The sequence below is a fragment of the Oncorhynchus clarkii genome, chromosome 28 (genome assembly GCF_045791955.1).
Source record: "Oncorhynchus clarkii lewisi isolate Uvic-CL-2024 chromosome 28, UVic_Ocla_1.0, whole genome shotgun sequence".
NCBI lineage: Eukaryota > Metazoa > Chordata > Actinopteri > Salmoniformes > Salmonidae > Oncorhynchus > Oncorhynchus clarkii.
Window position 1 is genome coordinate 17,604,910 of NC_092174.1, and position 14,792 is coordinate 17,619,701.

Genomic DNA, 14,792 nt, shown 5'->3' on the forward strand with positions numbered 1-14,792 from the left:
CCTCTTTTAGTGTCCTAAGTTTTCATAACTGTGACATTAATTGACTACCGTCTGTAAGCTGTTAGTGTCTTCACGACCGTTCCACAGGTGCGTGTTCATTGATTGTCTGGTTCATTGAACAAGCATGGGAAACAGTGTTTAAACCCTTTACAATGAAGATCTGTTGAAGTTATTTGGATTTGTACAAATTATCTTTGAAAGACAGGGTCCTGAAAAAGGGACATTTCTTTTATATGTATTGCAAATTCATAACATATTGTACAAATTGCAATTTGTAACGTATCATACGCAATGGATGGTGGACATCCACAAACCACACGAAAAGTAACATATCATACCAAATGGAGGGAGACATATATACATGTACTATGTTATGTATATCCTGAGTCTAGGTTGCAGAAAAAGAGCACAATAATGAATACAAATACTAACCCACATCTAATTTATCTTCACCTTTAAATACCTTAACTCTGTCATCACAACATTGTACAACAGACTACTCAACAGAAAACAGAAGGCTGTTACACAAAACTTAAACGTTGCCTAGAGCAAATAACCTAAAAACCTCATGTTCCAACATTACATTTTTTATTTAAACTTTATTTGGACAGAGTCATGCTGAGACAAATTCATTATGATAGCCCAGGCATCAGATTGTGATCTATAATCAGCAGGACTCCATATAAGAGAAGGATTTACTACCCTTGACGTCCCAAGGAATATCAGTCACTTATAGAATTATTTCACTGTCTCTACCGTATATGATCTAAATGACAATAACGGTGTAGTGCTTTTATAGAGCAGCAATGCTGTTTATTAATTAACTGGTTTCTGCTCTACAAACTGCCCTCAAGTTTCATTTGTTACTTTTAATCCTTGAATTTCTCATTTCTCTTATTAAAGTATTTTGCATTTCTCTGAAAGAGTGCAGTACACCATTCTCTCTCTGTTTCAGGACACTGCAAAGTGGATGGGTTGGTACTGTAAACAGAGGACTTGGAATGAAACCTTTGAAACAATGGTGTTTTCCCTTACTGTTGTGTTTTTGTAAAGCCAATCTGTGAACATCTCCTACGTGTTCGCTTCTCTCAGAGTGTATGTCCAACGCATAGATGAGGGTTTCACGTTATATGGCAAATGATTTTACTGCTACTGTACATTTAGGAGTGCCTAAAATGCTTAGTACATGAAGATTGCACCCGTCAGATAGGACCTATCAAAACTTAGAAGTTGAACAACTGGAGGTGGGTGTATATTTAACATTTTATTAGCAGCATTGCAACATCTCCTGAAGTTCATCCTGTTTGGTTGAAGTGGAAATTTCCACCTCAGGACAAGGCGCAATCGGTAATGAAGTAATACACTGGTCTAATCCTGAAGCCTCTCCCTTCGCGAATAGTTCAACACTGACATCTTGTGGACAGAGGGTATTACTACATTTAGAAAACTAAACATGTATAAAGTACTTTTTACATCCGCAGATGTCACAAAGTGCTTACACAGAAACCAAGCCGAAAACAGCAAGCAATGCAGATGTAGAAGCACGGTGGCTTGGTAAAACTCACTAGAAAGGCAGGAACCTATGAAGAAACCCAGAGAGGTGCCATGGGCTCCCAGGTGTCGCAGCGGTCTAAGGCACTGCAACTCAGTGCTAGAGGCTTCACTACAGACCCTGGTTAGATTCCAGGCTGTATCACAACCGGCCATGATTTGGAGTCCCATAGGACGTCCCAGCATCGTCCGGGTTTTGGTTTAGCTGGGGTAGGCCGTCATTGTGAATAAGAATTTGCTCTTAACTGATTTTCCTTATTAAATAAAACAGCAGGGTCAAATAATAATAATACTCACAGTGGTTGTAGAGGGTGCAATGGGTTAGCACCTCTGGAGTAAATGTCAGTTGGCTCTTCATAGCCGAGCATGCAGAGGATGAGACAGCAGGTGTGGTAGAGGAGGGGAGAGAGAGAGTCCTCATGGGTGTTTGGCTTCGAGTTTAGTCTCCATACTCCTGCTACTGCTGTCGTGTTCTAAAGTATATCTGATGTAAAGCCAAATCTGATCTGTCAATTAACCCCAGGAATCTGTAAACCTTTTGTGAGAATTTGACATGTCTTAGACATGTCTATGTTTGGAATGGCGTGAACATGTCTGTCCTGTCCGTCTGCCTGTCTGTCCTGTCCGTACGTCTGTCTGGCATTAACAGATAAGGTCATGTCATAGGCCTCCAGCCTGGCAGCAGGCCTCTCACAGTAGGCTAGTGGTTCATTTCCACTAAGGATTTACCCCAGCGTTTACCCAAAAGGCTAAGGATTTTCTGTTTCCATCTACCCGTGTCTCACTGTGCCATGGCTCCGGCAGACCTGCCCTGACTTGCCAAGGCGCTGGGTACTTTTACGCTAGCCTTTACATAACAATGGCTAACTGTGAACTTTAACACCTCACAAAGCAACCGTCTTGAATGATGCAAAGGTTGTTGATTTTGCTCGCCACAAGTCTTTAGTGTTACACTCCTGATGGAAACACAATAACACTAGCGTACATTAACATGAAACACTGGTGACACCCTGGTGTGGGGGTAAGTCTAGATGGAAAAGCACCATAGGTGTGTTTTGTGGCTTACAGTATGACAGATCCCATTTGTCACAGTCTCTTGCTCTCTCTAGAGCCCATTGCACAGGCAAAGCCATGTCTAGCCATGTCACATTGATCTTGATAACTGCCTGTCTGAACTCATTACACCACTGTACACACACACTCTCGCTGTCTTGCGCTGAGCTAATTTGTAACCACTAACTTGATCTGGAACCTTTTCAAGCTACAACTGTGTTGCCTCTGTCATTGTGACAGCAGGAGCACCCATTTTATGTGCCATCATATTTGCCATAGTAGAGCGTCATTTACATTTTTGTTATAACTGATAAAAACAAAGATTGTTTATTATATTGACAAGATGTAACAATGAAAATACATGCTCTCAAAGATGGAATGCAGGCAGGAGGAGGCGAGATCAGGTGGGACCATTGTAGTCAATGAGAGGGCAGATATGTGTGTGAAAAACAGGCCATAGTGATCGATATAGGACTCATCTTTGTATCTTATGTAATCCGTTATGTTACCAGCAAAAATCAGAAAGGATGTTTACGATAAATATTTGACAGTTCTGTTTTCTTAATGACATTCAAATCAGCATTGAAAAAAGACGTAAATTTAAGTTTGTTCCGCCTGAGCGAGTCTGACCACAAGTCAGAGACCACTATGATGACAGACCAAATGTGTTTGATGGATCACGGGAAAAGAGCAGAATTAGGCTTTTGTAGGCTACAGTCCAACATATATCATTCAATGGTGCGACTACTGTCGGCATTCAAAGATTATCCAACTGGAATAAACGCCTGGAGGTAAGGACGACAGCAGTGTATGGTGTAGTCTACGGCGATACGGATAGCACTTATTATTGATATCTACATAGCACATGGATGTGAATCGCACTGCTGCTCTCTCATTTAGTTTTTTGCGCCTTACGGCTTGTGGTTGTTGTGGATGGCTGTGCACAAATCTAAATGTGTTTTTGAACCCAATAATGGTTGAATTCAAGACGTTTAAGCTGCCTATCAATCATTGTTTTTGAAACCAGTGGACAGCCAGTGAAAATGCACCCTTGCAACAGCTGCATAGTTCGGCTCCAAGGCTATGGAAGTGGGGCTTTTATTGCTCTATCTGATTAATAAAAAATAAGAATAAACTAATAGGCCTAATGGACACATGCTCAAACTTGCACACTTTTCAAATTAAATAAAACTACCGATTGCCCCTTTTAATCTGTAGTTTAAACATTCATTTCTGGACTTATATATAATATATTGATTCTTGAAGAATATAACTTATGAATGCTTCATGAGGTTAGTTCAACTGTAGCACTCCACGAGAACCCACAATATAAGCTTGTTTTACTCCAATGTTTGTAAACATTGTAAATGTAAACAAACACTGTATAGCCTCATATCATGGTTAAAACAATATGTTTTATGTCATGGATGGTCAGTGCTTGCATCTGAGAGTGTAAACATTTCTCAAAGCCCATCCCTCAGCTTTTATTTTTTACCAAAACAGAGGCAGGGCAACCGTTTTGTTATTGTTTCATCTGTAGATTTGCCCTTTAAACAGATGCATATTATCAAGATATCAAAGTGTCACCAACAAAAATGTAAACAATAGGCCTATAGAAAATACAGCATATGGCATTTATTTTTCAGTAGTGCTCAAAGCATGCCCTTCCTTGAGCACAGCATTTATTTTTTAACTCGAATTAATGAGCCCAATCAGTCCTCCATGACAACAAAATCTTGTTCAGGTAAAACAACACCTCCACTCAGCTGATCCGCAACACTGGGGCCCCACAAGGGTGCGTGCTCAGCCCCCTCCTGTACTCCCTGTTCACCCATGACTGTGTGGCCAAGCACGCCTCCAAATCAAATCAAATCAAATGTATTTGTCACATACACATGGTTAGCAGATGTTAATGTGAGTGTAGCGAAATGCTTGTGGCATTTCTTCAAGTTCCTCAGCGTACACAACACTGACAAACTGAAATGGTCCACCCACACAGACAGAGTGATGAAGAAGGCGCAATAGCGCCTCTTCAACCTCAGGAGTCTGAAGAAATTTGGCTTGGCAGTATCACCGCCTGGTACGGCAACTGCTCTGCCCGCAATCGCAGGGCTCTCCAGATGGTGGTGCCGTCTGCCCAACGCATCACCGGGGGCAAACTACCTGCCCTCCACGACACCTACAGCCCCCGATGTCACAGGAAGGCCAAAAAGATAATCAAGGTCAACAACCACCCGAGCCACTGCCTGTTCACCCCGCTATCATCTTGAAGGCGAGGTCAGTACAGGTGTATCAAAGCTGGGACTGAGAGACTGAAAAACAGCTTCTATCTCAAGGCCAACAGACTGTTAAATAGCCATCACTAGCACATAGAGGCTGTTGCCTATATACATAGACTTGAAATCACTGGACACTTTAATAAATGGAACACTATTCATTTTAATAATGTTTACATAGCTTGCATTACTCATCTCATGTATATACTGTATTCTATACTATTTTATCTTAGTCTATGCCGCTCTGACATTGCTCGTCCATATATTTATATATTCTTAATTCATCATTCCTTTACTTTGGGTGTATTGGGTATGTGTTGTGAAATTGTTAGATTTTACTGCACTGTCGGAGTTAGAAGCACAAGCATTTCGTTACACCCCCAATAACATCTGCTAAACGTGTATATGACCAATAACATTTGATTTGGCTAATCTATACTTCCATATTTACAAGTCCTATTCTTGAAGATTAAGGGGTATTACATTTATTGGAATGACTGGAATTCTGATAAACTTTGTTTTTTAATGTAAAGATATAATTTAATCATATTATTATAAGTAGTAGAAAGCAATGGGTTAGAAGAAGCCTTCATAACCAACCCATAAAGTAAAAGTTAACATCCATATATGGCCAGCTATGTAAACTTTAACATGGATTACTGCTGCAGTTGATGTCATTCAATTGGTAACATACATTTTTGTCTTCTTCTAATGCCTTTTAAGGGGACAGTAATCTAAAAGTAACTGAATGTAATCAGATTATGTTACTGAGTTTGGGTAATCAAAAAGTTACATTACTGATTACAATTTTGGACATGTAACTAGCAACTGTAATGGATTACATTTAGAAAGTAAGTAACTTACCCAACCCTGTTCCCAACTTATAGGAAACCATACCCAGTTGACTACTTGGTGGAAGCCCTCAATGGCAATATCCATGCTACAACAGGTTTTAGCCATGATGAGACCTTTTTCTCTATAAAATCCAGCACAACTCCAATATTTTAAAAGTTGTCGAAATGTCACGTGCGTCCACTTATATCAGTGCATTCGTGAAAACCTAACCATTATGAAAATTAGATTAGATCAAATAAACCTCAAGTAGCAAATTAGCAATTCAAATGTTTTGTTTACCAATTGCTACACTCCCTCATTGACCTCGATACAACAATTCTTATTCATTGACCTCGATTCAAAAACGCTTATTTTCGTGGACAGATTTTGGGAATAGTAAAACCTCTCGCTTCACTTCTTCCCCTCTGTTAAAACGACGACGTCTCGGACGTCAAGGGGCGTATTCATTACGGAAACCGTTTACCGTTTTTACAACTAAACGGAAGCACACAGAGAAAAACTAAAGTTTCTATCGGACAGATTCAGGTAGCTAACTCCCCATTTCATTTCGTTTGCTTCCGTTTAAGAAACGTTTTGCAACAGAATTGGTGTAATGAATACGGCCCTTGCAAGATGTTTATTATGCTGATTCTGTTACAAATCGTTTTGTAACTGTTTGGACTAATGATTATACCCCTGGCACGTCTGATTTAAATAACAGTCAATAGCGTAGTTAATGCGTGAGCTTGGCAGACTGTGGAAACTAAGAGGAAGGCTGGCTGCAACGGTTTACAGTGTAAAATCTGTCATTTTTCTCTGCTGAGTCTAGTCATTATCTCGTTGACTGTGCGAGGATTTATCAATGACAGTGCATTTACGTGCTGGTCGCAGTGGCGGTTTCACCCTTGGTGCTCTGATCCTCCTCCCCTCTTCAGTATCAATTTGAACCGACTAATATCATTCTTCGAAGAGAGCAATATTGGAAAGATGGGAAGCACGAGCTCTTGCTGTGTGTCTTCGAGCCCGAAGCTCCGGAGAAATGCCCATTCGAGGCTGGAGTCGCACAACCCGGAGCCGGAGTTGAGTAGGGAGGATACGGGCTGCAACCTGCAGCATATCAGCGACCGAGAGAATGTCGACGGTGAAGTATTTTAGGCAGCCCATATCTTAATAATAGCCTAATGTATAATAATATTAGCCTAAAGTTAAATGTGCCTGTGTGCTGGTGGTGAGTGTTTTGATAAATAACACGACTTAACCATTTTGAAGTTCACACTGAATTTTATTGCATTGGTTTGCCAAGTAGCCTATAGCGGTAACATTTATTGGCAACATTGCTTAATTTGCTTTTAACTATTATAGGCCGACATTGGATTTATTTTAAGTATTCTTTATTTCCTTTGAGACTCTATCCAAATGCCATGCAGAAATCATTGTTAAGCATGTTCCACTTAGCTAGGGTTTCTGTCCTCCCTCCCTGGCAGTGGATCTGTGTTATTGACTTATAATGCTTCTAATATGACTGTTTATCTGAATGTGTGCTGTTATTACTGTACATGGGGTTAGGCAACATGGCAATCCAGTCTGCCTCTCAGTCCCATGTGACATGTTGAAATATGGGATTGTGTCCCAAATAGCACCCTATTCCCAATAAAGATCACTGCTTTTAACCAGAGCCTTATTGGTCCTGGTCAAAAGTAGTGCAATATATAAGGAATAGGGTGCCATTTGGGACGCCTCCATGGTGCAACAGAGCAGACCGCATCCTCTTCATAAAGAAAGACGCCTTTGTGCTTCTCTTTGTTTTCAATTTCAGCATGAAAGACACCAATGGTGACATGGTATAGCACTCTGCCACACATGCTAACATGCATTACAATTGATCCATTCAAAGTGTTTACTAAATGGGTATAGCCTATTCAAGCTGAATGTCTCATGTAGAGATGCAACTCTCTGATATTGAGTGGTCTGCTTTGCAACATGCATGACTGAATATCCATAATTGGCAAACTCTGTACATTTTACATCAACCACTTGTGGTGTTTTCCCCATTTCTCATCAGTATTTCTTGTGGATATGTCCGTTGACTGAAAAAGGGTCTGGTACTCATTTTGGTGGCCCGGTACTGTATATATTTAGGTGACATTATTCCACAATATTTTAAAGCCAATATTCTATGAGTTGCTAGTTCTAAAGCAGTAGAACATTTCAGGTGCTGGTACCGGTGTGTACCAGCCTAATTCAAACACTGGGTATGTCCAAGCCACTAGAACCTACAGTGGTGGATAGAGGCTGTGACTGTCTGTACAATACAGGCTCCGTGTCTCATTCTACCTTGGCTCTCCTCTTCAAGTTACTTCTGAGTGCTGGAATGGGACAACATAATCAGGTAGTGTGGGTTCAATATGCCCAGCATGTTTTTCTCAGGCAGCCTTGCATGTCTCTGGAAACATTACCAATAACTAGAGGTCGACCGATTTATGATTTTTCAACACCGATATCGATTATTGGAGGACAAAAAAAAAATGCAGATTATTTTTTATATATATTTGTAAATAATGACAATTACAACAATACTGAATGAACACTTATTTTAACTTAATATAATACATCAATAAAATCAATTTAGTCTCAAATAAATAATTAAATGTTCAATTTGGTTTAAATAATGCAAAAACAGTGTTGGAGAAGAAAGTAGAAGTGCAATATGTGCCATGTAAAAAACCTAACGTTTAAGTTCCTTGCTAAGAACATATGAAAGCTGGTGGTTCCTTTTAACATGAGTTTTCAATATTCCCAGGTAAGAAGTTTTAGGTTGTAGTTATTATAGGACTATTTCTCTCTATAACATTCGTATTTCATAAACCTTTGACTATTGTATGTTCTAATAGGCACTTTAGTATTGCCAGCCTAATCTCAGGAGTTGATAGGCTTGATGTCATAAACAGCACAATGCTTGAAGCACAGCAAAGAGCTGCTGGCAAATACAGGAAAGTGCTGTTTGAATGAATGCTTACGAGCCTGCTGCTGACTGAGCAGTGGTAGGCAGACTGCTCTATCAAATCATAAACTTAATTATAATAAACACACAGAAATATGAGCCTTAGGCCATTAATATGGTCAAATCCGGAAATTATCATTTAAAAAACAAAACGTTCATTCTTTCAGTGAAATACGGAACCGTTCCGTATTTTATCTCATGGGTGGCATCCCTAAGTCTAAATATGGCTGTTACATTGCACAACCATCAGTGTTATGTCATAATTATGTACAGTTCTGGCAAATTAATTACGGTCTTTGTTAGGAAGAAATGGTCTTCACACAGTTCGCAATGAGCCAGGCGGCCAAAACTGCTGGATATACCCTGACTCTGCTTGCACAGAACGCAAGGGAAGTGGCACAATTTCCCTAGTTAAAAGAAATTCATGTTAGCAGGCAATATTAACTAAATATGCAGGTTTTAAAAAATATACTTGTGTATTGATTTTAAGAAAGGCATTGATGTTTATGGTTAGGTACACATTGGTGCAACGACAGTGCTTTTTTTTGCGAATGCGAAATTAACAGGCTCCGCATCGATTATATGCAACGCAGGACAAGCTAGATAACTACACATGGTTGATGATATTACTAGTTTAACTAGTGATTATGTTAAGATTTGATTGTTTTTTTTAAATAAAATATGTTTAATGCTAGCTAGCACCTTACCTTGCCTCCTTGCTGCACTCGCATAACAGGTAGTAAGTCTGCCACGCAGTCTCCTCGTAGAGTGCAATGTAATCGGCCATAATCTGTCCAAAAATACAGATTACCGATTGTTATGAAAACTTGAATTCTGCCCTAATGAATTGGCCATTCCGATTAATTGGTCCACCTCTACCAATAACCCCTCTGCATTTGACATTTAACTGGAAGACTGGCGCATATCTCTCCTACAAGTACAGTACCAGTCAAGGTTTGGACACACCTACTCATTCAAGGGTTTTTCTTTATTTTTTTTTACTGTTTTCTATATTATGGAATAATAGGGAAGTCATCAACTATGAAATAACACATGGAATCATGTAAGCATAAAAAGTGTTTTAAAAAATATATATATATTGGAGATTCTTCAAAGTAGACACCCTTTGCCTTGACAGCTTTGCACCCTCTTCGCATTCTCTCTACCAGCTTCACCTGGAATGCTTTCCCAACAGTCTTGAAGGAGTTCCCCCATTTGCGGAGCACTTGTTGACTGCTTTTCCTTCACTCTGCAGTCCAACTCATCCCAAACCATCTCTATTGGGTTGTGGTTTGTTGATTGTGGAGGCCAGGTCATCTGACGCAGCACTCCATCACTCTCCTTCTAGGTCAAATAACTCTTACACAGCCTGGAGGTATGTTGGGTCATTGTCCTGTTGAAAAACAAATGATACACCAACCCATCTGGTGGGACTATCGCTGCAGAATGCTGTGGTAGCCATGCTGCTTAACTCTGCCTTGAATTCTAAATGCATTACCGACAGTGTCACCAGCGAAGCACCATTACACCACCTCCTCCATGCTTCACGGTGGAAACCACACGCGCGGAGATCATATGTTCACCTACTCTGCATCTCACAAAGACACAGCGGTTGGAACCAAAAATCTCAAATTTGGACTCATCAGACCAAAGGACAGATTTCCACCAGTCTAATGTCCATTGCTCGTGTTTCTTGGCCCAAGCAAGTCTCTTATTGGTGTCCCTTTAGTAGTGATTTCTTTGTAGCAATTCTACATGAAGGCCTGATTCACTGTCTCTTCTGAACAGTTGATGTTGAGATATCTTACTTGAGCTCTGTGACGTGTTTATTTGGGCTGCAATTTCTGAGGCTGGTAACTCTAATGAGCTTATCCTCTGCAGCAGGGTCTGGGTCTTCTTTTTCTGTGGCGGTCCTCAGGAGAGCCAGTTTCATCACAGCGCTTGATGGGTTTTTGCGACTGCACTTGAAGAAACTATCAAAGTTATTGAGATTGTCCGCATTGACTGACCTTCATGTCTTAAAGTAATGATCGACTGTCATTTCTCTTTGCTTATTTAAGCTGTTCTTGCCATAATATGGACTTGGTCTTTTACCAAATAGGGCCATCTTCTGTATACCACCCCTACCGTGTCACAGCACAACTGATTGGCTCAAACACATTAAGATGGAAAGAAATTCCACAAATTAACTTTTTAGCAAGGCACACCTGTTAATTGAAATGCATTCCAGGTAACTACCTCATGAAGCTGGTTGAGAGAATGCCAAGTGTGCAAAGCTGTCTATCAAGGCAAAGGGTGGCTACCTTGACGATTTTCAAATATATTTTGATTTAACACTTTTTTGCTTACATGATTCCATACATGTTATTTCGTAGTTTTGACCTCTTCACTATTTTACAATGTAGAAAATAGTCAAAATAAAGAAAAACCCTTGAATGAGTAGGTATGTTCAAACTTTTGACTGGTACTGTATGTATAGGGAGGGAGGTTAAAAAAGAGTGAGAGTACTGGGGACTGCTCATAGTGTGATTGGAAAGGAGCGTGTAGGTGGATGAGTTGGGTGTTGTTCAAATGCCAGCCGTAAGGCCCTGGTCAAAAGTAGTGCACTATGAATGGAATATGGATCCATTTGGGACAGAGGATGTGAGGTCAGACAGTATGAAGATGGGCTGCTGAATGTTAAACTTCTCAGCGGGCTGTCTGTCGCTGTCCTACCACAGCAGCAGGCCTGAAGAGGTAGATATGTAATGACAAATCACTGCTGAGAGAGAGAAACTGATGCCTCTATGTTGACTCTTATGAGAAATATACGTCTATCACCATTACGATACTCTTGTCAAAATAGTTCTGAATCACATAAACAAACTACAACTTTAGAACCATCTATATAAGCAGTATAAATTGTTTAGAAGTCTTCTCTAAGCATTGAAAGTTGCAGTTTATTTAAAGTGGGATCTAGTTCTGTTTGAGAAGCCTCGAGTCTGACCCAGCCAGCCTGAGTTATGTTATTTCACAATCCATTTAGGGCTTTGTGGCCCTGTCCTAACGTTATTCTCCATCTTGTGTTCTTAAGCAGAGATCATCATGGCATAACATCAAGTCTCATGCTTGCCCTGATGTCTTGGGGAAAGGGAGATACCTAGTCAGTTGTACAACTGAATGCATTCATCTGAAATGTCTTCCACATTTTAACCCGGCCGCTATGAATCAGAGAGGTGCGGGGGGCTGCCTTAATCAATAATCCACGTCTTCGGCGCTCGGGGAACAGTGGGTTAACTGCCTTGCTCAGGGGCAGAACGACAGATTTTTACCTTGTCAGCATGGGGATTAGATCCAGCGACCTGACGGTTGCTGACCGAACGCACCTACCCAGCCAGGCTACCTGCCGCCCCTTGGCTGATACTCAGTCGACTTCAGGTTGGACATGCCAGGCAGGCTGCTTTTGAAGAAATGTTGAAATTTAGAGCAAGGCTTACTTTGGGCAGAGATGGCTCCTAGGTGGCTCTGCCTCTCACAGGTTTGAGGCCCAAATGGCACCTTATTCCCTTTACAGTAGTGATACGGTAGTTGCATATCGGGATATTAGTTCTGACTTTTTCCACATGTTTTACAGCCTACATTAAAATAGTTTTTTTTGTCACTGGCCTACACACAATACTCCATAATGTCAAAGTGGAATTTTGTTTATTTTTATACAAATGGTGACTTTAAATCTGTTAGAGTTTAATGACTTTGATAAGAGAACTGAGGATGGATTGAGTACATTGTAGTTACTCCACAATACTAACCTAATTTGACAGTGTGAAAATTAAGCCTGTAAACAATATATTCCAGAACACACATCCTGTGTGCAACAAGGCACTGAAATAATACTGCAAAAAATGTGGCAAAGCAATTCACCTTCTGTCCTGAACACCGTGTTAAGTTTGGGACACATTTTTAAGCGTAGTGGTGGCTGCATCATGTTATGGGTATGCTTGTAATCTTTAAGGACTGTGGAGTTTTTCAGGATTGAAAAAGAAACTGAATGGAGCTAAGCACAGAAAAAAATCCTAGAGGAACACCTGCTTTCCAACCGACACTGGGAGATTAATTCACCTTTCAGCAGAACAATAACCTAAAACACAAGGCCAAATCTACACTGGAGTTGCTTACCAAGATAACAGTGAATGTTCCTGAGTGGCCTAGTTCGTTTTTAGTTAAATCTGCTTGAATCTCTATGGCGAGACTTAATTGTTTGTCTAGCAATGATCAACAACCAATTTGCCAGAGCTTGAAGAAATCTGAAAAGAATAATGGGCAAATATTGTCCATTCCAGGTGTGCAAAGCTGTTAATCACTCACAGTAGTGATTATAACATGTTTTGATTCAGAGTGTATTTCATTTTCAATAAATTTTTAAACATGTTTTGACTTTGTCATTATGTGCTATTGTGTGTAATTTAGGTATTTTATTAGGATCCCCATTTAGCTTTTGGGAAAGCATCAGCTACTCTTCATGTGGTCCAGACAACATGAAACATGACATATTAAAGAACATTAATAGATGAGGACCGTACAAAAATATAAACGCAACATGTAAAGTGTTGGTTTCATGAGCTGAAATAGAAGATCCCAGAAATGTTCCATACACACACAGCTTATTTCTCTAAAATATTGTGCACACGTGTTTACATCCCCTATTAGTGAACATTTCTCTTTTTGTCAAGATAATCCATCCACCTGACAGGTGAGACGTATCAAGAAGCAGATTTAAACAGCATGATCATTTAATGGGTGAACCTTGTGCTGGGGACCACAAAAGGCCACTCTAAAATGTGCAGTTTTGTCACAACACAATGCCACACATGTCATGTTTTGAGGGAGTGTGCAATTGGCATGCTGACTGCAGGGAAGTCCACCAGAGCTGTTGCTGGAAAATTGAATCTTAATTTCTCTACCATAAGCCACCTTCAATGTCAGTTTAGAGAATTTGGCAGTACGTCCAAACGGCCTCAACCGCAGACCACGTGTAACCACGCCAGCCCAGGACCATTTTGTTTTTTTACTGTTGGATCATCTGAGACCAGCCACCTGGACAGCTGATGAAACTGGGATTGCACAACCAAAGAATTTCTGCACAAACTATCAGAAACCATCTCAGGGAAGCTTATCTGTGTGCTCATCGTCCTTACCAGGGTCTTGACGTGACTTCAGTTCGGTGTCATAATCTACTTCAGTGGCAAATGCACACCTTCAATGGCACTGGGACGCTGGAGAGTTTGCCCTTCACGGTTGAATCCCGGTTTCAGCTGTACCGGGCAGATTGCAGCTCATGCATGACATCGTGTGGGCAGGTGGTTTTCTGAACAGAGTGCCCCATGGTTGGGTTATGGTATGGGCATGTATAAGCTACACACAATGAACACAATTGCTATTTATTGGTGTCCATTTTGAATGCACAGAGATACTGTGACAAGATCCTGAGGCCCATTGTCGTGACTTTCATCCACTGCAATCACTTCATGTTTCAGCATAATGCAGGAGGCAAATGTTGGTCATTCCAGATACTGACTGGTCTTCTGATCCACCCCCGTACTTTTTTTTAAAAGGTATCTGTGACCAACCGATGCATATCTGCATACCCAGTCATGTGAAATCCATAGGGTAGTGCCTATTGAATTTTATTTCAATTTACTTATTTCCTTTTAAGGACTCAGTCAAATCTTTGACATTGTTGCGTTTTACATTTTTTGTTGAGTGTACATCAACTTAAAAACGGCACCGGTGGGTGAGACATGTTTAATCCATTTTGAATTCAGGCTGTAACACGAGGGGTATGAATACTTTTTGAAGGCACTGTATATCGTATTGTTTTGACTATCACAATATTATTTGGCTGTACCTGCACCAAAACTCCAGTATTTTTCCTTCACAGCTTGTTCTACTTTTTGAAGCTGCAATATGTAACTTTTTGGGCGACCAACCAAATTCACATAGAATGACATATCTAACATTTCTAAGAAGCTGTAGATATGTTCTCTGTGCACTATTTCTATGCATCCCATTAAGTTGGTGCCTATTTTACTTTCGGTTTT

At 40.4% G+C, this 14,792-nt stretch overlaps 1 protein-coding gene across 2 annotated transcripts in view; it reads left to right on the top strand.

Moving 5' to 3' along the window:
* Positions 1–6,476: 6,476 nt before the first annotated feature.
* The window catches only part of LOC139387195 (cyclin-Y-like), a 47,652-nt gene continuing 39,336 nt past the window's right edge, over positions 6,477–14,792 (top strand). The window contains exon 1 of one of the 2 annotated variants that reach the window (XM_071133262.1): positions 6,477–6,855. In XM_071133262.1, coding sequence (XP_070989363.1) covers positions 6,702–6,855 — 154 coding nt within the window. In that variant the 5' untranslated portion in view covers positions 6,477–6,701. The remainder of the gene's footprint in view (positions 6,856–14,792) is intronic. The other variant, XM_071133261.1, reaches the window with a different exon arrangement.